This window comes from Hyalella azteca, unplaced genomic scaffold, assembly GCF_000764305.2.
Source record: "Hyalella azteca isolate HAZT.00-mixed unplaced genomic scaffold, Hazt_2.0.2 contig13120, whole genome shotgun sequence".
NCBI lineage: Eukaryota > Metazoa > Arthropoda > Malacostraca > Amphipoda > Hyalellidae > Hyalella > Hyalella azteca.
Genome location: NW_025943054.1, coordinates 73187 through 98377, shown reverse-complemented (window position 1 = coordinate 98377; position 25191 = coordinate 73187). Strand labels below are relative to the sequence as shown.

Below are 25191 nucleotides of genomic sequence, written 5' to 3'. Positions count from 1 at the left end.
TCCATGTGCACTCTAATATATTAACAATGAGTGGCATAATTTTCAATACTAAAGTTTTTAATGCACTAGCTTACGCTAAAATCCAGGATAGGGAGAAGTTTGTTATGACTGTAGGAAAGTACATAACTGCATGATGGAATATTGACAAAATGGAACCGGAGTTTTCGACCCAGAGCGCAACTGGTGACACGATCTTGAATACCAGTCCCTTCACGTCACTAAATCTGTTCATCATTTCGGCGGAGCAAAGCGAACGCACTGCGCACGCTATCACTTCACTTCCCTCGTGTTAATGTATGCAGCTATCCATTTCTCACGTTTTGCACCCACACTCGAAAGTACCGAATGACCATTGCAATTATCGATCTCCTACCATGAGTATCACGATCACCCGAGTTTTACGGTTACATGGCTTTCCGAATATTTGCTCGCTTTTAAGATGAAATTGTTGATTATTCACGTGATTGCGTTGTAATTATAATGTATTATTTTGATAGGCTTACCACACTTCACTTCTCTACGCGAATTGGGTAATATTATTACTGTATGTAGAGATTAACGCGACGTCTGGTGCTAATGGACCTTAAGGACACATTACAAGCTGAGAGTACTAAGAAAATGTTTGAAAACGAAACAAATAAAAGATAATGACTATTTACAACAGTCAAAGTTCTACGAAATTGTTCAGTTTTCAGTCGACGACAAATTACCAGCACCGAACCGATGTTACAGAAGCTGACAGCCATTTCCAAATTTTGGTCACGGCTAGCGAGAACCTTCTGTCGACCATGGTCGATGGGCGTGTAATTGGAACGATGAGGTCCTACATTAACACTCGTATGTCGCTTATAGATACCTTCACATAACTGACGGCCTCAACAGAAACTACGTCCTCCACAGAACCTATGACCACCAGAGAACTCATGACCTCCATAGAGCTTGCGACGACCAGGATCTACACAGAACTTATTACCCCTGGAGGACTTACGAGCTCCCTTAAACGTACGGCCTCCTCCAAACTTCCGTAGCGAGTGCGAGCAGATTTAACAGGAGCAGTAGTGTATCTGTGTATGTTTCAATTTTCGATGTAGATTATCACTAAAAAGACTGACCGCGGTATTGCGTTTTTCAACTGTTTAATACGTCTCGGTTTAATTGCATTAGCAATAACAGCAAAAAATTTTTTTTTAATATCCTGGAGATTTGTATTGACCTAATTTTTTAAACAGGCTATCGTACAAGTTTGAAGATCATCAAGTCACTCAAGAGTTTGTTTGAAATTTCAATAGGTATTTTTTGCACTATTATAATAATCTGGAGGATATTTTTATTTAATATCATCATCCTCACTGCTGTCATCAAGAATCTTCATCGGAAGAAGAAGTCAACGTTGACTGCAAGTTGTGTTTAGTGTTTACGTTTGTCATCCCTAGTGAGCGTCGCTGAAAGTTTGTGTGCAACTACCAAAACGGTAGAAAGATAACCATGCCTGCGGATAATATGGAAGAACAGGGTCTAGAAAAAAATCCCGATTTACGACTGGCTCAACTAAAATTTAGTTTGTCGCTGCCAGAACATAAAAATGATTCTAAATTGACTGCTGATTTGAAGGCTGGAATTACGGAGAACAGTGAGTATACCTACTTTTACCTAGTACTATAGACTAAGACTACAGGATGCAAACACGCCACTACAAAGATCATACCTTAATACCTATGTGTTTTCTTATTTTATCATTTTTATAGTGCAAGTAATAATTCCCAGGATTCAATTTGAAAAATTAAGTTCCCCAATGTGCAGAAAAACAATGATTTACCTAGAAACCAATTCATTTCTGATTTCCTCAGTCAGATCTACTTCAAAACTAACCTAGAACACTGAGCAAATTTTCCCATAATTTCAGTTTTACAAATTATTTCATAGTTGATTATGATTTGCCTGCAATTTGTGGAAAAATTTGTCCAATGTCAGAATGTCTCAGATTGGCTGACAGCCTGACACATACCTAGGATCATTAGTTGATTAGGTAGGTAGTAGGTACTATTCATATACCTAATCTCTTTAATTTCATTGTTGATTGAAATTGTAAAAAAATTTACCCATCACTTCAAGATTAGAAATTTCCTATTTAATGCTAAAATCTTGTGGCTTTATCAAGCTCTTTTATTAACAATTATATAGGAGATACCTAAATCATCTAGACCAGTGATTCCCAAAGTGGGCGATATCGCCCCCCTAGGGGCGATGAAAAGATTTTGGGGGGCGGTAAGAAAGAAGAGGGTGGTTGGGGGGCGATAGGGGGGCGACAATCCGAAGTAACCACTGGGCAGGGTGGCCCAGTGGTTAAAGTTCAGAGTACTAGGATTGGAGCAGAGAGGCGCGGGTTCGATCCCACTCTGTGCGACAGTTTCTGGTCAGAATCGGCGAGAAGGCCTGGCGGTTAAGCACATCAGAATTGTAACAGTGAGTTGCGAGTTCAAGACCGCGAAATGCTGTGAATGTTCTGCGATGTTAGGAATTGGCGACAGGCCTACGGCCTAATAAACGCTGAAACCGCTATTATTATTATTATTATTATTATAAGTCAGAAGTTCGAAAGTTTGTTTGACGATTTGTACACAAAACGTGCAGCACATGACTTCCAGCGATGGTTTTTACCCAGATCTGTTTTTTTTAGCCTCTCCTGGGTTTACGTCTCGGACAAATTAACGGCCGGACTCGCGGCCGGTCTCAACGCCAATTTCCAAATTCAATGATCAAGGAATATCTCTCAAACTAATGAACTTAACTCGATGAAACTGAGTACATGTATTCATTAGGGCCTAACAATAATGTTTAGCTCTTGAAAATTGCTTGAATTTTGCCATCGTTTGTTTTTTGTCATAGTTATATGGCAATACGGGCCGAAATTCACAGTGATCAATTAATTTCTTCCAAACTACCGAACAGATTTGAACGAAATTTTGAATTTGCAGTCCTAGCTGCCGAACAGTAATGTTAAGCTCGTGAAAAAATTTTGGATTGCGCCTTCGTTTGCGAGTTTTTTTTATTTCACCTTCAATCGTGATTTAAACAGCAATACGTGTTTATTTTAATTAGCAATAATCAAGAAATTTTTTCCAAACTGCTGAACAGATTTGAACGAAACTTAGTATTTAAATACCTAACTTCAGCAACGGTGATGTTTAGTTTGTTACAATTTTTTCGTTTTGCCTTCGTTTGCCAGTTATACAGCCTTATACGGCTCATGGTTAAATCGGCCGGTAGAAAAGCCGGTCGTTCCTCCTATAACTGTATAACTCGCAAACGAAAGCAAAATAAAAAAAATTGTCACGAGCTGAACCTCACCGTTAAGAGGTTAGGTATTTATATACAAAGTTTCATTGAAATTTGTTTTGTAGTATGGAAGAAATTTCTTGATCGCCTAGAATTTAAGAGTGACAAATTACCCGGCGATACGGGCCGAATATAGGGAAGAGTGAAATCAAGAATGACGGTGAAATGGAAAAAAAAACTTGCAAACAAAGGTAAAATCTAAAAAATTATAAGCTAAAAAATCACCGTTTGGTAGTTAGGAATGTATATATTGAAAATTTTGTTCAAATCTGTTCAATAGTTTGGAAGAAATTCTTTGATCACTGCGAATTTCGGCCTGTTTCGCAATATACGCGTAACTCACGAATGGAAGTGACATTTAAGAAAAATTACATGCTAAATAACACCGTTAGGATCTGACGAATACTTGTTCCAAGTTTCATACAGCTGCGTTCATTAGTTTTGGAGATACTACTTGATAATTGAATTTGGAGATTGGTCGAGAGACCGGCCACAAGTCCGGCCGTAAATTCGCCCGAGACGTCCTATGGTTTCTAGTGCTGAAACAGTTGAAACAGCTGAAAAACATATTGGTTCCCTAAATGGGGTTCTATTTGTGAAATACACATTTGTGTTTAACCTTTCTCTTTTAAAATTTCAGCGTACTAAATTTCAAGAAAGAGGTGTATGTCTGTGGGGGGCGCTGGAAATTCACGAGGGAGCCAAAGGGGGTGCCAGCCTGAAAATGTTTGGGAACCACTGATCTAGACTCTAGTGGAAACCTTGTCACTAGATATTCTATTAACATTTGTATTTAGCTTTGAGATGTCAAGATCTTCTTGTTGATTTCATTTGGTGAGAGTCAGCTGTATATATGTCAGAATTGTTGATAATCTTGCATTTTTTTAATGTAATTAGATATAGCTATAAGCTTTTTAATTATTTTTGGCTTATTTTTATGCAAAATGTTAAAAGGAATTTTAATTGTGGTTTGGTTGTTTTGTGCTGGAAAATTTATAATGAAACCTCCTCACCTTATTTTTTTCTTCCAGATATGACTCCTTTCTATGAAGATTGCTGTAAGGACCTGGATTGGCCAGTTGATGAAGTATTACTGCAAAAAATGAAGAAAGCTAATGCTGATACATTGAAGGTACAGAAACTTTGTCAACTATTTGATACTTTGTTATAGATCAATTCAAATTCAAAACTAATCTGTTGTTTTCAGGGTTAATAACTAAAACTGCTTTGTTGTCTATGTCAATACTTAAGCAGTATATTTCTAGTCTCTACTTATAAAAGATGATTATAAATGATAGTACCGTGAAATAGGGTAACAACCGACTAACAAGGGATAGGTGAGATAAATCAGGACAGTCCTCTGACATTTCATAGAACTGTTGTAGCAACTATATATACTGCAAAACTAAAAATCGTGGCATAACATTCTGCATTTTTTCTATCTATGTAGCACAAAGCAAGTTAAAAAATCATACATAAATTTACTTACTACCCGTACCTCTGAAAAATCCCTGAAAAAAAAGTGTGAAAAGTGAGATTTTGGAAGAGTACCTCTGCTAAGGTCTGTAGCAAAAAAATATTTGCCATATTAAAAATTTTACTTACATGAAAGTTGCACACAGTTGTTGGCTTGAAAATGTGACTAATGGAATTTGTGTGACGTGTGACGCATCCCCCCAAAAATTACAGCCATTTCCGCAAGACTGGGTAATATGGAACACCCCCTGCGGTAATAAGGTACACCCCTAAAAATTGTAAAAAAAAATTTTTAAATCTTTTTCATCATAGTGAATTCACTTGACCCAATTAGAATGGTGCCAAATTACAAGCCATCCCGTAAGCTTACAGATAGAGAAGAAATGCTATATGGCTGCTGATATAAGGCTTGCAGTTGACAAGGTCGTTGTCAATGCTCAAGGGCATGTTCATGGATGCGATGATATATCAATAATATGGCAATGTATGGATATGGTAATTTCAGCGATAAAGGAAAAACAAGTAAAAATCACAGAAAATGTCAGTTATTCTACATCTACATCATCTACAAAAAAAAGGAGGACTTCATAGTGCTTGTGTAGTAATGGATGACAACACTCCGCATGTTTCAAATATTTTAAAATTAGGTTTCCCTAATTACCCTTTTTCCAGGGGTCATTAGGGATGCTTTTATTTTGCAGCTGGCACCTTACGAATATCATTTGATATTTTTTAAGCGATGCCATATGATGGCCCTTGCAAAGGCCTATAAAGTGAGCCCAAACTCATTTATGGGTATGTTTCATGGCAAGAAATTATTGACGAAAAACACTCAAGTACCGATTTTAGAGATTGATCCTAAAAGCAAGAGATTTTCAAGTAAAGTGCCAGCAAATAAACTGAAAACTAAATAAGATGGTGAAAGAAAGCTTAAATTATTTTTCTGTGATTGTAAAATGCATTTCCTCAATCATAATACTACGTATGTCATGGATTATTTAAGCATTTTAAAGGCTGGTGTATTGTATAATAATGCACAAAGAGGAAAAAGTGCACAAGAAGGCAAGTTTAAACTTTGCATCTACCACAGTTTGAAATAAGATCATTGTGCAATCATGCAATCATATTTTGCATGTAATAAAAAGTAAAATAGCAGCAATTGAATGATATGTGCTACATGCCAGTTGTGAGATTAAATGCTTTAGCACCTTTGCACTGTACAATACTTCAAGTCGCAAGATTTCACATTCAAGTTGGCATTTACTTTGGATCCTCAGGAGGAAAATAAATAGATATTCGGAGAACAAATGTTGTGTATTTAATATAAATTTGAGAGCAATTAGAGCATTGAGTGTATTTTCACCAATTTATGTACAATGTAGTAAGCATTACTGTGTATACACTACCGTCAACCGGGGCAAAACTCGGGACGGTTTTGAGCGTTTTTTGTTAATAACTTCTTACCATGAAACATTTCATAAACAAGTCAAGGCTCATTTTATAGCTCTTTGCGAGGTCTATCGAATGGCATCTTCAAAAAAAAAATTCTATATGCTATTCGTAAGGTGCCAGAAGCAAAAAAAAGTTTCCCGAGTAGCCCCGTCGAATGGGGCTACTCGGGACACTTGGAATTAAAATTCATTTTAAAATATTTGAAGCATGCAGAGTGTACTCATCCATTACTAACAGTACTCTGAAGTCCTCCTCTTTCATTGTTGTTGATGTAGAGGTAGAATAAATGACATTTTCTGTGATTTTTACTCGTTTTTCCTTTTTTGATGTGATATTACCATATACATTGATTACCGTATTATTGATGCGATATTACCGTATCCATGAACATGCCATTGAGCATTTTTACAATGTAGTAAGCATTACTGTGTATACACTACGAATAACATAACATCACAACAACAACGCCTGCTGTTTCACAAACAAATTTCATTTACAAACGTCACTCATATTTGGGCCACTATTACGAACAGCTTCTATTACTCTGATGTACACAGAGCTTCTTAGTTGACATTTGGGTCTTGTGTATTGTTTATTTTTAAATTAATAAAAGCCAATTCTACTTTAATCTTGCCTGACGCTTCCAAAATACTCAGTACGTATTTACGAACAGGGACAATACATTTCAGGAAATGAGCATTTAAAATTATAATTGTTGGTCTCTCTTGATGCTATTTTGGGAACAGCTAGGCGGGAATATTGTTTATTTAATTTTGTTTTGCATTATTAAATAATTTTTGCTCCATCCAATGATTTAATTGTAATTTTATACTTTTTTTGCCACCACTACATTGGTAGAAAAATCAAGTTTCTACTGCCTAAAAGTTTCCTTATTTATGTTGAAAAACAACTTGTTAATTTTTTTAAAGAAAATAATCATAGGACTTTTTTGTCATGTTTGTAAGATGGTATAATATATTGCATAATCCTTGTAATATGCCGGTATAGCATTCATAATGTGTCATTATCTATGCTATAATAATATCAATTAAACAATTCAGGAAATGCCCTTGACAAATAAAGTTATTGCTTACTTTGAATGTATTCGGCTGACTGTTTTGACAGTGTCTCATTTACTTTAAATTTCAGCAACTGGATGCAAATATCCAGGAAGCCGAAACAAGCATGGGAGAGAGTGAGATACGAGAAGCATACCTGAGCAAGGCTGAGCACTACACCAGGATTGGGGACAAGGTACAATGTTTTTACATAGAATTAGATTGAATAAAATTTTAATATTTGATATCTCATTTGAAATGTTCTGTCTTTAAACGATAGCTCAGAACTCCATCTGAGTGATCACATATTCATCACCTTCTATATCTATTATCTATGAAACAGGAGGCAGCAATATCTGCTATAGCAGCCACCTCAGAAAAGACTGTGTCTTTGGGACAACGACTGGATTTGGTGTTTCATAACATAAGAATTGGGCTCTTCTATCTCGACCATGGCCTTATCAGCAAGAACATTGAGAAAGCAAAAACGCTTATTGAGGAAGGGGGGGATTGGGACCGTCGCAATAGACTCAAAGTTTATGAAGGTGTCTACTGCATGTCCATCCGTGACTTCAAGAGGGCTTCTTCGCTCTTCCTGGACACAATCAGCACCTTCACATCTTATGAACTTATGGATTACAACAAGTAAGTGTATCAAAGTTTAAAGTATTATAAATAATCAAACCCATAGCAGCTAACTACTTGAATACTTTGCTCCAATTTTGTTTATGAATTTAAAATTACTGCCGATTATTCTCTTACTCTGCATTGTTGCCAGGGCTAGCTTACATTTGTTTCTTAAAATAGTGCATTGAATGCGACAAAATAATTAAGTTGTTACCTTTTTTTTATTGATTGATTTTTAAATTTATCCTTACATCTTTTATTTCAACTAATGCAACTTCAATGTCACTTCGAACGCGATGTGAAGGTTCGTGTGGTACTGCGTGGTGGTATGCATGCTCGCGCTGCCCCGAAACGAGCTACGCCAGAATGTGCTCAAGGGGGCCGAGATCCAGGAAGTGCTTCACTCAACTCCTGATCTCCGCGAGTATCTGCACTCGCTCTACGATTGCCAGTATCAAACGTTCTTCGCTAAACTTGGTATGATCCAATTTATTTTAGTTTAAATTAAATATTTTTTTAGCATTTGTGAGTTTTGCCTAAGACTGTTGAGTAGTTCAATGGATGCTGAAGAGTTCTGAGCTATTTGGGCCATAATTGCAACTTTTGCTGTTGTTCTCTTAATCGTCCACAATAGTATTTCTTACTAGAAAAATTGGTTCACAATATTTGTTTGATCAGAAATCCAGTTTTCAAAACCTCATTTTCTATTGGAATATATTTGTTTTTTTGTATCTGGAATTATTTGTGCAGCAAACGTTGAAACGGAGCTTCGGAACGACCGCTTGCTGGCACCGCACTATCGCTACTACGTAAGACAGATTCGTATCCTGGCATACAGTCAGCTGCTCGAATCCTACCGTTCACTCACCCTCGACTACATGGCGCAGGCTTTTGGAGTGTCGACCACTTTCATGGACAAGTTAGTTTGTGTTATTTCATCTCGCTTTAATGTGTATAAGTGAGAAAGTACGCTGCTGCACGCAGTCACGCACCATGCCAGACCACAATGCTATCTTGCATATTTCTGATAAAAAGTAACAAAATGCCATGGCAAAAATAATTGGAAGATTTTCAATCAAATTTGATTCTGTGCGAGTTCATTTATTAGCCATTATTGAAAATTGAATTAGATTAAAAAAAATAAGTGAGCAATGAAAGATAGCTTTATTAATAAGAGAAGGGAAAAACGAAAAATTGTATCAAAAATTAGCCTTTATTTGCCGCAATAATGTGACGAGTAACTTTATGTGACAAGTTAGTAAATAATTTTATTTTATTTAGAATGAACAACTTATATTACTGGTTCGTATCAACAATTCATTCTGTAGGTAATAAATAACACTTGGTTTTTTATCCGTGTACATATATTGTGTTGAAACTAAATTTTAATGCAACCAGAGTGAAAGATGAACATCTAGTACAAAAACATGATCTGTTGCACCTTTTTTTAGAAATTTGCGTTTGCAATCGCATGCTGAGGGCCGAGTTGTGATAAGAATATTTACACTCGCTTCAGGGAATTGTCACGGTTCATCTCTGGTGGGCACCTGCACTGCAAGATAGACAAGGTGGGCGGAATCGTCGAGACCAACAGACCAGACAACAAGAACTGGCAGTATCAGGCCGTCGTCAAGCAGGGAGACTCGTTACTCAATCGGGTCCAGAAACTTAGCCGAGTCATCAACATCTAAGTCGATGAATTCTAAAATAGATGGATTGTGACACATGAAATATATTTCGAGTAAAGTTTTGAAAGATCAATTTACAGCCACTGTGTTTCGCCCCAATTTATGTCGTGGCGCACACGTCGCCGCAGTCTATACGTGGCTACCACTTCATAATTGAAGTGGTAGCCAGCAGAACGCAACGCCAAGCAGGCATAATTATTGCCTGCTGTTCCATCGCTGATTTAAATACGTCACTTGTGCTTAGGGTCCGTAAATTGTTTGAAAATAAGTATGCATTACCCTAGTGTGAATCTTGGTTTATTATTTATATATTATACAGTCAAACATCGTTCATGCAGATTTGATTAATAGATTGATAAACCATTAAAATGGGTACTTTATTCATTTTCCTCTATGTAAGTAAAAGGGTATTCCCGTGAAAACAAAATAGCCAAATATTAAATTATCTCTACATTACTGCTTCAATTCAGTTTACCGTACAATGTTCACACAAATATGAAAAGGGATCAGATAAATATTAAAGTTTCATAACCATTCCAGTGTCCCAATATTCAACGCCGTTCGCATATTTCTATCAACCATTGAAAATAGCTGTGGTTATATATAGGAATGTACTCTTGCCGTCGCAAGCTTCACGCAAAAATAGGATTCCGCCCCACTCCCTCCGCATTGCGATTAATTTCGCTTTGTATCTTCAACTTCAGATTTTCGTGGTTCTGTTGATGCCCTTCCGGAGTTGGAAGACGCACGTCTTTCTGATGGTGCACTTGTTTCGTTGCTAACGCGAGATTTCACTTCAGATTCAGGAGATTTTTTCGATATTTTCGTCTCCTTGCAGCTACTCGAGAAAAGTGACGCAGCAGCGTCGCGAAGTGAGCCTGCTTGCCCCTGATAATTAGACCCTCTTACAGGCTTAATATCAGATAAAAATTGCGGCCGTGAAGAGTCCCCCTTTTTTGGGCTCTTGACAGCTTTATTATTTCCTCCAGCTCCAGGTCTCTGGGATTTACTCAAATGAAAGGACTCTACAAGTGTCCCTTCTTCCAAGTCCGTAATGTCCAACAGTGATACAGGGTCCAAAGATAAGTCACTTATGTTCAAATCGCTTTCATCCTTATCTGGTGTCTGCGGACTAGACGCTCTCTGGTTAGTAGCTTCATTTTTTCCAAAGAATGAGCTGGAAGATGCAGACCTTTGATTCGATTGCGGATTAGATGCAGAGGAATTAGCAGGTCCAGATACTGTGTTGAGTAAGGCCGCCGCCATATCCAGCTGCAGGGTGTCCAAAACGCTCGAAGCTATGGGGAGTAAAGGAACTGGCTTGCAAGGCCTGGGTCCTGCATTCCCGTTGTTTTTTGATGAGCAACTGGAACCCCACGATGATCGTGCACCTTGATGTGTCTTAGGTTTAACAGTGGGTAAATCAAGAAGTTGCAACAAAAGTGCTTCTTCTTCGCTAGAATTCGAGCGCTGCAAGTCCAAGGTAAGTGCAGATGCTGACGATGCTCCCGAGGAAGTTTCTGACGCCGAACTGCGTTGAGGATTTTTGTTTGGACTGTTGTTTTCGGTACGCTTCTTGGTGACAACGCCTTTCGCAGTCTGTAACACATTACTTCTACAACTATCGTACGAGTTATTTTTTGCACTTTGACATCCGTTACGACTTGATTTGACAGACGATCCATTCCCACTGGATAATTCTTGAACGGTGCTGGTGCTAGGCTCTTGCGCGCCAATGAATCTCATTGGTTTATATTTCTGTATTTCTGGAGGAGAATAATCGCCCGCAAATTTGCCAATGCAGCTGCTATTGAACCCATTAGCAGTATTATATGATTTAGATTTCTTCACATAGCAAGAAGTGGAAACTGGGCTGCTTTGCTGCAAAAGTGGAACGCGCGCTGCTGTGGCAGAAGCGTTCCCGTGCGAGTCCTCAGACAAACGAATCTTGTATGGATTAAACGGCGTCACAGCTACGATGTTCCAGAAGTCTCCGCCTGAACCGAGATGGTTGAACAAGGCATTTTGGCTCTCATTCTCAGCTTCACACAAGTCACGATATTGCAGCGAATGCAGATTTTGAGCGAGCGAGTCATTCAAATGATCAGCGAGTCTCAAGCTTTGAGCGTGCCCACCATCTGAATGTTGTTGGGGTATAAGTGGTTGAAGCTCCACAGCATCGTTGGTACTGCTCAGTACCGGCGTATCACCACTGTCATCACAACGATCCACTTCATCAACAGCCGTGGAAGTATCATCTTCGCTGTACGAATTTGTATCTCGACCGTCGTGCAGATTTTCAACGAGGTTTTCGCCCATGTTTGTTTCATTTTCCACGTCATTCTCTTCAGTAGCAGGTGTTATAAGGCCAGTGTCAGGAAGACTGTCATAGTCTTGGCTGTTGTCACCCAAGAAAGCGTCGTCGCAATCCTGTAGCTCACCTTCACTAGCCTGCGCAAAGAGCCTTTGCTAAGCAAAATCAAAAGTTAAGGAAATTAAATCGACGCTTAGACCATTTTGACGTCGTCATGAACAAAAGTTTGAATAGGTACTTCTTGGCAAGACAACTTTCCCTTTATATATCACGTACCCGTAATCACTATTAAATAATTCTTTGCAGCGTCAATTCGTTCAACTTGATAACAACACAGCCCAACATTTTATATTTTTTTATTCGATTAGTTGCTTACACTTTCCAACATCAGCTCATGTTTTTACAATTTATGACATAAGATTTCAGAAGATTATTATGCGAGATATCCAATCCAATATTGAAAAAGTTGATTGCCAAAATAAGAATCAACAAGTCTATCGTAAAAATACCTCAGAATCAGAAGACGCGGGAGTTCGGTGTTCTGCCATTTCTCCAGCACCATCACCAAGGGGCCCCACTACGGCACTAGCACCATCACACGCAGCAGCCTTGTGTCCCATCCTCAGTAACTGATGCATTTGTTGTTGCTGAAGAAAGGTTGATAGTGATGCAGTCAGGTTTCCTAAATCGATGGTAAACTTAGTGGTAGTCCCGTCGTCGGAAGTAGAAACATCCCGAATTATGGACGAAGCAGAGACGCCTGGCATTGACAAGTCGTCTGTTGATGTATCAGCATCATTGCACGCGACCCAAGACACGATTTCCTCAGGATTACTCAACGACGTTCCAGACCGCGTCTCTGCAGCTTCAGGAGCGTTGTTACTCACTCCTGCCGAATTGAAGGGCGTGAGTGGCACGCAAACATTCAGATGAGACAACAACGATGACAAACTGTCAACTGTGACCGTGGTGGTGGTACTCCCACTGCTACTACCTCCGCTCACTGACAACACAGTTGCTGCAGATGAAGATGACAGGCTCGTTGCAGTAACGGTTTCACCTGGTTTTTGGAGAATACTATTTACCAATCAATATTGAATTTAACACGGGGCAAAAGATTTTTATAAACCGCCGTCAGGAATTCAGCGTGAATAACGTAAGTGAATTAATTTTAATAAAGACTATAGAAATAATTCATGAATTTTTAGATGAAATTATGGAACAATTCAAGCACATTGATCAATATATAGACAGACAGAGACACCAAAAAAAATATGAAGATGAATGTAGTTTCAATCTGTGAGAGGAGAAGACGAAAAATTTTAAAGTAAATAGAAATAAATGTTGTTGCTAGAGAGAATTTCAGGAGTAAAGTTACCTTGTGGAGCAGAACTGCGGTTCGTTTCTGCAGGAAGCCTTTCCTTTGAGCTGGAGAGCTGACGCTGCAGCTGGTGAATGTACCACTGCTGGTCACGGCATTTCTGGAAGAAGGTCGGGGGTCTCACCTGGAACCTGGAAAATAATTTTATCAGAACCCGAGGGATTTCTGAAATTTCACTACAAACTTGCATAACTCATATTGATGAGACGAACCTCAATATGAGTGTCAGTCTCATGAGTGTCAGTTCCCAATGCTGTGGCGTGTACGTCGTGGGAGTACCATCTTCAGATGCAAATCACAGCAATCATCCTACTGCATCACAAGATGCAGTCAGTGCATATCACAGCAATCATCCTACTGCATCACAAGATGCAGTCAGGCTACACCGTTTTTTCGGTGACGCTGAGCTGGAGACCCGTCCTCTGGCTCAGGGAATACTTACTGCTGGCGGGAGATATTGAGAGTAATCCTGGTCCAAAGTAGATATGTAGCCTGTGCAATACCATCATCAAGAGGACACAGTGCTCACTTAGATGCAATGCAAGAGAACAGCATTGGGTTCATGAGAGGTGTGCGAAAATAAAGGCAGAGCAATACACAGAAAAGTGGACGTGTCAGCAGCACAAGGAGGAGGAGCGAGGAAAGAGGAAAATAAACCTCACACTACTACAGCTTAACATCAACGGAATAAGAAACAAACTTGAGGAACTGAAGGAAGTAGTGCAAAAAAAGAAACCGCATGTCATAATGATCCAGGAGACCAAACTTCAAGAACAGCACAAAACACCAATACTGGAAGAGTACTCAACAGTCAACAGTCAGATGTGATAGACCACAAGGAAATGGCGGAGGAGGGTTGCTAACCTACATCCATAGCAATCTTCAATTCAGGGGAGCTCACCAACTTCCAAACCTATATTAATGGAGCAGAGAGATCTGTAGTGGAAATAAGAGATGGAAGGAACTTCACATTGAGACTGGCGAATATATACATACCACCAAGAGATCTCAATGCTGATCAGGATGAAATAAGAACAAATCAGTGCATCCAAGAGCTACTAACAGCTGATACCATCCTAGCAGGAGATGTGAACGCGCATGCTCCTCTCTGGCACTCCAGCATCACAGATGCCAGAGGAATATACATAGAAGAGCTGCTACTCACCTCAGATATGACCACGATGAATGAAGAAACACCTACTAGAATACCATTTGATCAGACACAAAGACGAACATCGCCAGATATCACAGTACTCTCACAAGACCTGAAGAGATACTCAAAATGGGAAACGATGACAACAACATCATCAGACCACCTCCCAATAATACTGGAAATACAAACCCACAATAAGGAAAAGAGTATAAGAAAACAGAAGACCTATATTAATTTCAAGAAAGCAAAGTGGGATTGCTACAAAGAATATGTTGACAGTATGCTAACAGTAGACGATGGAAGACCATATAACATCGGAGAGGCAACAAAGAGAATAGAACTGGCAATAAGGAAAGCAAGCAAGAAATTCATACCACAAGGAAATGTAAAATTAAANGCATGAGGCGTACATTGGCGCAGTTAAGGGCGGGGAAATGCCCAATGCTTAGAGAATACCTCAATAAGATCGATGAGGCTAATTACCCAACACCATCATGCCCTCTGTGTCAAAACCACACCCACAACACACAACATCTGTTTGGGTGTGCTGAAATTCCAACCAGCCTGCAGCCTGAAGATCTATGGAATAAGCCAGTGGAAGTGTCCCAACTGATCAGAGTGTGGCAAGACCGGCTTGGCGCTCCGGAGGGGGGTGGGCCTGGGCGGCACTCAGTCGAGTGACATTATGGTGATCATCATCAGTGTCAGTCTCCCCGAAAAAGATCTCATGATAGCAATGGTGAGACGAAGCTCAATGAGAGTGTGTCAGTCTCACCTTAAAAAAATCTCATGATAGCCGCGGTGAGACGAACCTCAATAAGAGTGTGTCAGTCTCACCTTAAAAAGATCTCAAGATAGCAATGGTTAGACGAACCTCAATGAGAGTGTGTCAGTCTCACCTTAAAAAGATCTCATGATAGCCGTGATGAGACGAACCTCAATATGAGTGTGTCAGTCTCAGTGTTTAGGTAGCCTTCAGCCGCAAGCAAGTCGAGCCTGAAGAAGCGGTTGTAGCCCCAACACTCGGAAACATCGAAATCTGATGAAAACTCGCGGACTATATTGCGCGTGGCGTCCCGTGACCCTTGGTGTATCATTTCCACGCGGTATTCGTACCTGCATGATGATTGAAAGTTAGTACAGGAACAAAATTAACAGAAATCAGTTGCCAAAAAACGGTTTCATTTCTAATACTTCATTCATAAGCAAAGAAGATTTCTGACAATATAATAAAACAAATTTCCAATTGAGTGAAATTAACTTTCATTCAGTATTATTTAACGTAGATTCACTAATGATAAAAAAATTAATTCCCAAAATTGCTTTCATCGAGACATCCTCTATGATGCACGCATTTATAATATACAAGCTATGACAGGGTGTAACACTATCAGGACTGGAGCGACTTACTTGGATGTTTCAGGCAAGCCTGCTGTGAGCTCTAGGAAGACCGACAGATAATTGCCTCTGACGACGCCGTTGCCGTCCGGGTAAACCTGCATACACATAAAAACGTTTGATTAAAGACCAGATAATGCTTTTGTTTATAATTTTTTCGTTTTTATTTTTTTCCGCGAGCAAAACAATGCTTCCTAGCCGGCTTTGGAAGATCATGACATTCTAATATATTACGACGCCTATAATACATAATAATCGTAATCAAGTAAATGAAAGTTTGCAACAAGATAAATTGAACTTTTGGAATTACTAACGAAGAGTATTGTTGATACAATATACCAGTAAATACAAACATACTCTTTTAAGCCTTCAGATCCCACGATAGGGATAAAAACTACTTCATTGATGTGCTCCGATTTCATAGCTAATGGCGACTAACTCCACAGATGAACAACAGTCAACACTAACACGAGTTTCACATTTTGTTGTAAATGGAGAACGTTGACGTTGGAGTAGTGGTTAATAAAACAGAACAAAGCATTTCACATCCTTGTATTGCACGAAAGATTTTGAATTAAAAAGTTTCAATCCTACACATGTTACATTACAGTTTCCATATTACATCAACACTTTTTAATTCAATTCTATATATTCACGGAATCATTGATTATAAAATTCATTTTTGTAGCTGTGTCTTCCCTATTTTATAAAAAAACGTGTATTTTTTAAATACTTCATATTTCAAAATCAGATTTTCTCAGGTCTAAAACGATTTGCAATATCCTCTGTGCCCAATTTTTTATTCTTACAGTCGAACAAATTGTGTTATTAAAATAAATTTGTAGCAACAAGGAGAAAGAATGTTGCCAGCAGCTCACCTTGAGTCGCCAGGCAAGTCCATTGACCTGCAGGGTGGGGGAGTACACAGGGTCAGCTTTGTGCTGCAGCTGAGAGAAGTTGCTCAGCACAAACGTGCTCGACTCGTACTCGGGTACGATCTCGCTGCAAGCCAATCAATAAATAATTTGGACGTACAAGCCGGCCTTCAAATATAAAAAAAATTATCCTCAAATTAGCATATTGTGACGAAAAAGGACAGCACGGAAACTTTAATGGAAATTTCGTATTGTTTGTACGACTATTAAATTTTGTTTTATCTGAACAAGTATCAGAGCATCTTTACTTCATACGTATATCACAAACGTACTTGGCTAAGAACTATAAAGGAAATGATTGTAGAATCATGTTGATCGCCAAGTATAAAATGATTGGTGAACAAAAAAAGTAATTGTATGTACATATTTTTATCTAAACCTCAATCATTGAGTGATGTGAACACCGAATAATATCTTTAAGTTGAAGCTTAATTCAGGCCTGATTGCCGCAGTTTGATTTTGCTATCGCCACCATATCATCTGTAGCATAGACATTAATAAATAAATATATACACGCCCAAATCACGTTGTATCATGTGATTTATTTATCACAGAATTCAACAAAAGTAATTGGATATAGCGTCAATTACTTTCATGGAGATATCCTCTATGATGCACGCATCTAGAATATATAAGCTATGACAGGGTGTAACACTATCAGGATTGGAAGTAAACAAGTAAGAAGTAAAAATCCACCTCTGAAAGTCGGCAGGTACAGGCGCCGTCACGAAAGAAGCCATGGGCTTCTTATTCAGCGGCGCCACGAGAGAGTGAAGCTCGTCTGCTCGTTGGATAAGCTCTGACCTGCAATATAATAGAGGCGTTTAGAGGTGACAGTAATGGCTCGCAATATTATAGTTACTAATGCAATATAATAGAGGCGTTTAGAGGTGACAGTACTGACTCGCAATATTATAGTTACCAATGCAATATAATAGAGGCGTTTCGAGGTGACAGTAATGGCTCGCAATTTCACATTCACCTAAGCTAAGACGATGCTGTTGATACTAAGCTGCTGTTCAACATCGTTTCATTATAAGTTTAGTTATAAGTAAAGTATATCAGTTAGAGCCCATTTGCCGCACTAGAAAGCTTTTAAATCCAAGTAAGGTTATAAATAAAAGATAACAGTTAGGCCCATATGTCGCACTAAAGAGCTTTTAAATTCATGTATAGTTAAAAGTAGAGTTCAGCAGCTAGAGCTCATATGCCACACTAGACGACTCTTATAACTGGAGCTTTAATAAATCCCAAGCACAGTTTATAAATAACAAGAACACACGTAAAAATTATAATAACAAGTAACGTTTATGAATAACATACTTGGTGCATGTGTGGAGCTGCTGCTCTATCTGATGCAGGAAGGTCTCGAGCTGCTCCATCTCCTGCGTAAGGCTATTCTTCTGCCCCATGAGCGTGACTATCTTGCTCTTAAGCTGCGAGTCCAGCCTCGCTATCATCAGCTCCACGGCGTTGCGAATCTCCTTCACTCGCTCGTCTTTGGCGCCGCGCACTGACTCAACATTGCGTTCCTGGCAAGATATCACAATGTTAATTTATTACCGAGTCTTCCTAGCACATAGTAGCCTAGGTATTTGATATCTTAAAGATAGAACATTATCTACATTACATTACAGAGCAGAAATTGAGGTTTCTAAGGTTTCAGCGAAAGTTTTTCATGAATTCCTTGAACGAAATTAAGAAATAAATAAAAATATTATAAATAATTGGCCATAGCTAATAGCCAATAAGACTATTTTCATACTGAACTCTTTTCTCAAACGACTAAAATAAGAAACATTCCAGAGACTCTCAATCAGTGAATAAATTGAAGTTCAGCAACCAAACTTACTGGATAAATAAAATTATTTTGATGGATGGAAGGATTGAAATTAAAAAATGCCCTTACAAGAAATCGAAAATAGATATTGTAAAATTAGTGAAAAAATGTTTAGTGTTCACCTAACTTTTTAAAACTAAACACTTCTGCAATTTCCACTTTAGAATTATTCAACTTAAAAATTGAACAACTACAAATCTTTCTAAAAAAAGAAACATATATTAATAAACAAATAGGAACAAACCTCGTATAAATGGGAATATTCCTTCTCTGCACTCGTTAAGTGAATATCTAACCATAATTACCACTTCCTGCACCAAAGCAACAAATATCTGATAATAATTACCACTTCCTGCACCAAAGCAACAAGCATCTGATGATAATTACCACTTCCTGCACCAAAGCAACAAATATCTGATGATAATTACCACTTCCTGCACCAAAGCAACAAGTTCATGCAGCCGTCGTCTAAGCTGCATGACTTCCTCCCTCAGCTCAGTGACGTAGCACTGATACACCTCCTCCAGAGGGCGCAAGCTGTGGCCTGCATGAAGGCCTCCCCACAGCGCACAGCGATGACACATCACAACGCAGCATGTCCAGCAGTACACCGATAACTTTTCAGAGTGTTGACTGCATCTGCAAAGACACCATTATGCATGACTTTCAAATTGTCTAAATTTGTTCAACAAACAAACAATATTTCTGGAAGCCATTTTATTTCTGTAAAAAAAATCGGCTGCAAAAATATACCATAACATACTGTTAACAAACAACCAGGGATACTATTTATAACATGAAATGCTACACAAACACTAGTAAATGCAGCCAAAATTAAGTGCCATCATTTCACCAGAGTTTTAATGATTCAGAATCTTCACTACACTCAATACCCTATTTTTTGAAAGTAAAAATCATTTTGTATCCTTGTATACTAGCAAGAAAAGCTGAAGGTCTAAGTAAATTAAATCTTTTCAAAGGGTATACTTGGAGGTATATCATTAAAAAAGGACAGTTATCAAATTGATGGAATCATTGTACCTCTCCTTGTCATGCTCAGAAACTTGTTGAGAAGTAGGAGGTGGCCGTGATTGCTGCAGAGATGCCAGCTGCTGTGTTACTTCCTCAACCTGTTAAGGTGTTCAGAAGTCGCCCCCACACCCTACCACAGCTAAGGGAATGGATTATTGCAGCAGAGGTTATGGCCATACCTCGCCACATGTGTGAACGTGCTGTAGAAAACTTCCAAGAATGACTCCAACAGTGTGATGCAGCTAACAAACCCAGTCTTCCTGATATTGTTTTCAAAACATAAGTAGGTATTTTAAATTGTATGTTATGCTAATCTTGAGGAAAATAAACTTTCTTCTTTATGTACTTCCATTACTCTTATTTTGCCTCAAAACTGTTCAATCAGTTCTGCCCCACCCTGTATAAGCTAGCTAACACATTTAAATTGTATATTGTAATTGATATACCTATAACAAATAGTCAAATAGTTAGAGACTACTTATAGCCTTATAAGAATTAGCTAAGCTGCGTACAATGTATTGCACACTTGATGCTTCTGTACCAAAAACATTCAATTTATGGAACCTAATACACACTAAAGGCAACAAGTTTATACATATACCAATTTGTCATTCATAGTAGGTACATTTATACTAAACCATGATAACAATACCTCAATATAAATTAAAGACTGCCACTCAATATATTTAAATACATGAAAAAATAAAAAATCAAAAAAATCAAAAAATCATGATTTTTATAAAAAAAATCAAGTGATTTAATCACATGATTTAATCATTGCCAACCCTGCTTGCGAGACAATAAATAAAAATGTTAACCTTTATGCACAAATACATTAATGCATCATAATTTGTTCTGCTTACCCAACGACAATTGACCAGATCTTCAAGATGCAAGGAGGCTCGGCAGTGAGGACATTCTGAGCGCTGTTCAGTGAGCCAACGACGCACACACAAATAGCAGCACAGCTTTGAGCAGTGAGGACACAAGTGCGCATCACGCAGCTTTTCCATACATATGATGCAGCGAAAAACTTCAGCAATGGACTGGAAATGAATGTTATACATTAGGAATAAATTCTTCAAATAGCATCATAATATAAGAAAAATACAGCATCTGGAATATACATGAAATAATACATGAAATATGTTGAGTGTGAAGGAAATTTTTGTTTATTGAATATATTCACTGGTGACTCTTCATAAATTTTGATGTTCCGATGCAATTTACCGGTATCAAGCAGCTATCCTAATAATAATGCCAAGTAGGTAGCCATCTTTGAAACACTATTAAAGCATTTCAGTTATTAGACAATAAATTCAACAGCACAGCAGAACTAAATCTTCAAAAGCAAACTAATAATTCATGAATAATTAAGAATAGTAATAATAGCTTAACCATGTTCCAATCCTATGTTAATTTGATAAAATAAAGATATTAATCAAGCATGACAACATACCTCATAGCTTGAGTCATTTTTCTTCTCCCTCAGTGACATTTCTAAAGAATGATTGGTCAGAGGGCAAAGTTGAATGATCAGTTAACTATCCCATTCAACCTCATCAAATTCAATTTTAATGAAATCAATTTTAGGTTATATTAACAGGTCTAAATGATCTAATAATTTGAAAATATTGCAAAAAATCTTGTGGGGAAAAATTGAAAATATATATATTTACAATCATATTAGTTAATTAAATTATTGAATTTCATCTAAATCCACATAAGTTTAGTGAAGAATATATGTAACTGCTGGGTGGCAACTTTTAGTACCTTAATGGAGAGTAAATATTAACTGAGCCATAAGTATAAAGATCACTTGATTGCATAAATTGTACATTTATCAAAAATCTACAAGCAAAGACTGCCAAAAAATTAACATTTTCCAATGATCATCCCTAGTTTATCAATATATTTGTGTGTGGTGCGCATCTGTGTATGTTGGTATGACATTGCACAATTTCTATACTAGGCTGGGCATATCTCATTCAGCTGTATAGCTAAATAGTGACTTCAAGGTTTTAGCTTCCACTTCCAGTGTTTCCAATTTGTGCAATTGAGAATCATTGTAAATTTTTAAACAGAGGTCTAGTTTAAATTCTGCTTTTAGTTCTTACCCACTTGAAATGGGAAATAGATAGGTTTTACCATTGTTTTTTAATCTTGACTGTACTACGGTAATTAGTGATTTATCTGTGATCTTTAATTCTTGAACCGACAATGGAGCTGCACTCTGAAATGTTTTCTAAAAAGATAGTAAGAATTTTTGTGAAGTTTTTTTGCTTTTTAGTTTTTAATGTCTTGGTTAACTTAATACCCATCTAGAATTTTAATTCTACACTGAATATGCATGTCAGTGCTTGTCACCAAATACAGCATGGCTACATCTGCAACATCGACAATCTCAATTAAACTGAAGGTTTAAACTGAAGATTTAAACCAACATTTTATGTATGATAATTCTGGTATCCATGCTAATTTCCTGGTTTACTTATAGGACTCATGAACACAGTGGCATTCCAGAAAATGTTTAGTCATTTAGCCTTTAGGTACACCAGGCCAATCAGAGCACTCCACCCTGGCAGCTGGCTCAGCGCTGGCCGCTGGTGCTGGAGCACTGCAGGTGCAGTGCACTTTTCCGGGGCATCCTGCTTCTTTTGGAGGGAATGCAAATATATTAGAGGAAGACTCTAAAAACTTCTCTGCTTGGGGCATCCTGCTTCTTTTGGAGGGAATGCAAATATACTAGAGGAAGACTCTAAAAACTTCTCTGCTCTGTCACTATGTTAGAGGCTAGGCTAGTTTAAAAAATTTAAGGAAAAAACATGCATTCACAGTGTAGTAAGGCATGGACATAAAGCTAGCCATAAATAGGGGTGCGCTTGCTCCAATAAGAGCGGGATGGCTGTGCGCTCCAAAATGAGTGAGCTGGCAGCAGTGGCAGCATTTTTGTACTGCTTAAATAGGAGTGGGACGCCTGGACAAGTGCTTTACAGTGCTTCAGCACCCAAATAACAGCCATTACAAATAAGTGCCCCATCCTTAAGGGGAACATCTGGGTCAAATTTTATTTCAGTTACTTACAGACAGATTACTTTGAAACTTGATTCACATAAGTAAACAGAAAAATAGACTGCTTTTATTCCTGTCAATTTTTTGAAAAAATGAAAGAAAACGTGAAATTCTTAGAAAATGGCCAAAAGGGGGTACCATAGGGGATACTGGGGTTTGGGGGTGCTGTTTCTAGGGTAAAATTAGAGATTTAGGATGACACGTGCACAGGACTTTGTAAATGAATTTGCGGCTTGTAAATGGCTCTTCATGGCCAATGATGACCAAAAAAATTTTTCGGCTTGAAACCTACATAAATAGTTAAACAATTTAGTTTACAAGGCAGCAAAAAAAATTTGAACCAAATCGGAGTAGCCGTTGCCGAGAAATGAGGCAAAAAGAGAAAATTTAATGGCCCTCTATGTTTCCCTGGTATACTGAGTAGGTATAAAGTTGAAAAATACAAGTATCAATATGCATACCGTACTGAGAGCACAGGTAAAAACCGGGGGGAGGGGGACCCCAAATTTAACTACGACAGCAACCTATGGAATTCACGGCTTAAAGAAATGGAATCAAGGCTTGCAAATCCATAAAACCATGGCTTGAAAACTCCAGGCATGGTTCAGAGAGTAGATATTTTGTTTACTAGTTTGACTGCCTCTGAGTTGCACACCCAAAAGCTCGGCCATCCCAGTGGATCTGGCCGTCCGGGACTTAACTTCACTTAAGCCTATAAAACAGGATGAAATTCTATAAATTAAGGTTCATATGGTATATTATTTTCAATCCATCTCCACCATTTTTTAGCTCCAAAAATTTTAGTTAAGATAGAAAGGATAAAAATAGGAAATTAGGAAAGATTAAAATTACACTTGAAAGAATCAAAAATGAAGGTTGCAATACTTTAAGATTTCAATTAGACCAAATAATAATTTATTAGCTATTTGTCTCAGTCAAACAAATGAACATTTATGAATTAATAACAAATCACGCCACCAGTAAGAGTGCAACATGATGCACTGCAATGCTACTTTGTGGGAGCCACATCTCATACATGCTCACTCAGTGAAAGCTAACCAGCAACTGTGTTTGAGGGTTGGGCCAGCAATGCTGAATCTGCTTCTGGAAGTACAACAATGCAAGTTGCAACAGTAATATTATGGTATGTAAGTACTGTAGTATTATGGTTACAGTATTTAACATAAGTATTATGGTAGTTTCACATATGTATTCAGGAACAGATTCTGAAAATGAGACTGAAATGGAAGTAACATTTCCATTCTTATATGTAAATGGGATTAATAAAAAACCTATTAATCCATTCATTGTCATTCAATTTGGGATGTATGAGTGACAATTTTACCTTCCTTCCTATGATGGCCATAATGATGCTCATTTTTACCAGCTGCAGTTGTAGAATTAATTTAAAGTAAAATAAATAGAGTGAAATTGAATTTTTATTAAATTTAATTATTTAATACATCACAAGGTACATGCAGTAGAATTAAATTATGTTAAAAAATGTTTAGTTAAAATTTTAATTAATACCTATTTTAAATTAAATTTCATTAAATTAAATTTTCATTAAATTAAATTGAATTCTTCAACACAACTCATGGTACAAGCCTAAGTGCTCAATGATTAAGTAATGCAATAATTTCCGCTTCAACAACAAACATTTTCTAAAAGACAGGATACATTCAAAAACTCTTGATGGGAGACAAAATTGTTCAGAATCTGAAGTGAAGTTATTTAGACAATATCATCAATAGGGCAAAAACATGAAAAAATTCACATCTGGATGTGTACACAATACACATCTGTCACATCATATCTGGAACACATCTCTATATCCTACTATAGTACGTATAGCCTATATCTTCATAAGATTAGCAAGTCAAAAACATATGGGAACCCATTATTTTTATTTTCGTAATTAAGTAGTGTTCAATATTCATTAGTGTTCTAATTCAAAGCCGTGTTGTATTCCATTCGAACATGTGGATGACGGCATTACGTATCAGTAGAATTTGAAGCGCGGACGTAATACGCCTCACCACGAGCTGAATATTGCCACACACAGTGAGTCAGTGATGAGATATAGGGATTTGGTAGGTTTCCATTCTAAAGGCTTTTAAATAAGTATGGCAACATTTTGTGACGTTTCGTTGTTGCTGGCGCGTAGTACGGTGTTTTGCGAGTCAAATAAAGCAAACAGAACTCGAGTAACGCATACAGTTATTTTTTTATCGTTTTTCATTTCTCAATGCGTCCTTAATGTGACGGAATATACCGCGTTTACCCTATATTATTTTTTTAATTGAGATTCTACTGTACCTAAAAATGCCAATTGCCAATCCATAACAGAACTTACAGAAGGATCATCATTCTGTCAACTGAGTGTAAAATTGAGTGAAAACTAGGCCTACATTTGATTTGCAATTTGG

General features: G+C 37.8%; 2 protein-coding genes across 4 annotated transcripts; one reads left to right on the top strand and one right to left on the bottom strand.

Moving 5' to 3' along the window:
* The first annotated feature begins 1402 nt into the window (after window positions 1-1402).
* LOC108670288 (26S proteasome non-ATPase regulatory subunit 6) lies at window positions 1403-10010 on the top strand. The gene is made up of 7 exons (XM_018157749.2): window positions 1403-1630; window positions 4368-4468; window positions 7414-7518; window positions 7666-7967; window positions 8254-8426; window positions 8700-8868; window positions 9466-10010. The coding sequence occupies exons 1-7, from the start codon at window positions 1486-1488 to the stop codon at window positions 9638-9640; spliced, it is 1170 nt and encodes a 389-aa protein (XP_018013238.1). The 5' UTR covers window positions 1403-1485; the 3' UTR covers window positions 9641-10010.
* Window positions 9149-21330, bottom strand: LOC108670287. 3 transcript variants are annotated; one of them, XM_018157747.2, is made up of 13 exons: window positions 21150-21330; window positions 20554-20736; window positions 19700-19788; window positions 19087-19297; window positions 18142-18350; window positions 17515-17622; window positions 16762-16885; window positions 15896-15981; window positions 15422-15601; window positions 13330-13463; window positions 12946-13011; window positions 12461-12840; window positions 9149-12088 (listed from the first exon to the last, which is right to left on the bottom strand). In XM_018157747.2, exons 1-13 carry the CDS (start codon window positions 21186-21188, stop codon window positions 10313-10315), a joined length of 3585 nt encoding a protein of 1194 aa, XP_018013236.1. In that variant the 5' UTR covers window positions 21189-21330; the 3' UTR covers window positions 9149-10312. The 3 variants fall into 3 exon arrangements, with proteins under 3 accessions (XP_018013236.1, XP_018013235.1, XP_018013237.1); XM_018157746.2 differs by having other exon boundaries at window positions 12461-13011; XM_018157748.2 differs by lacking the exon at window positions 12946-13011.
* Window positions 21331-25191: the final 3861 nt, after the last annotated feature.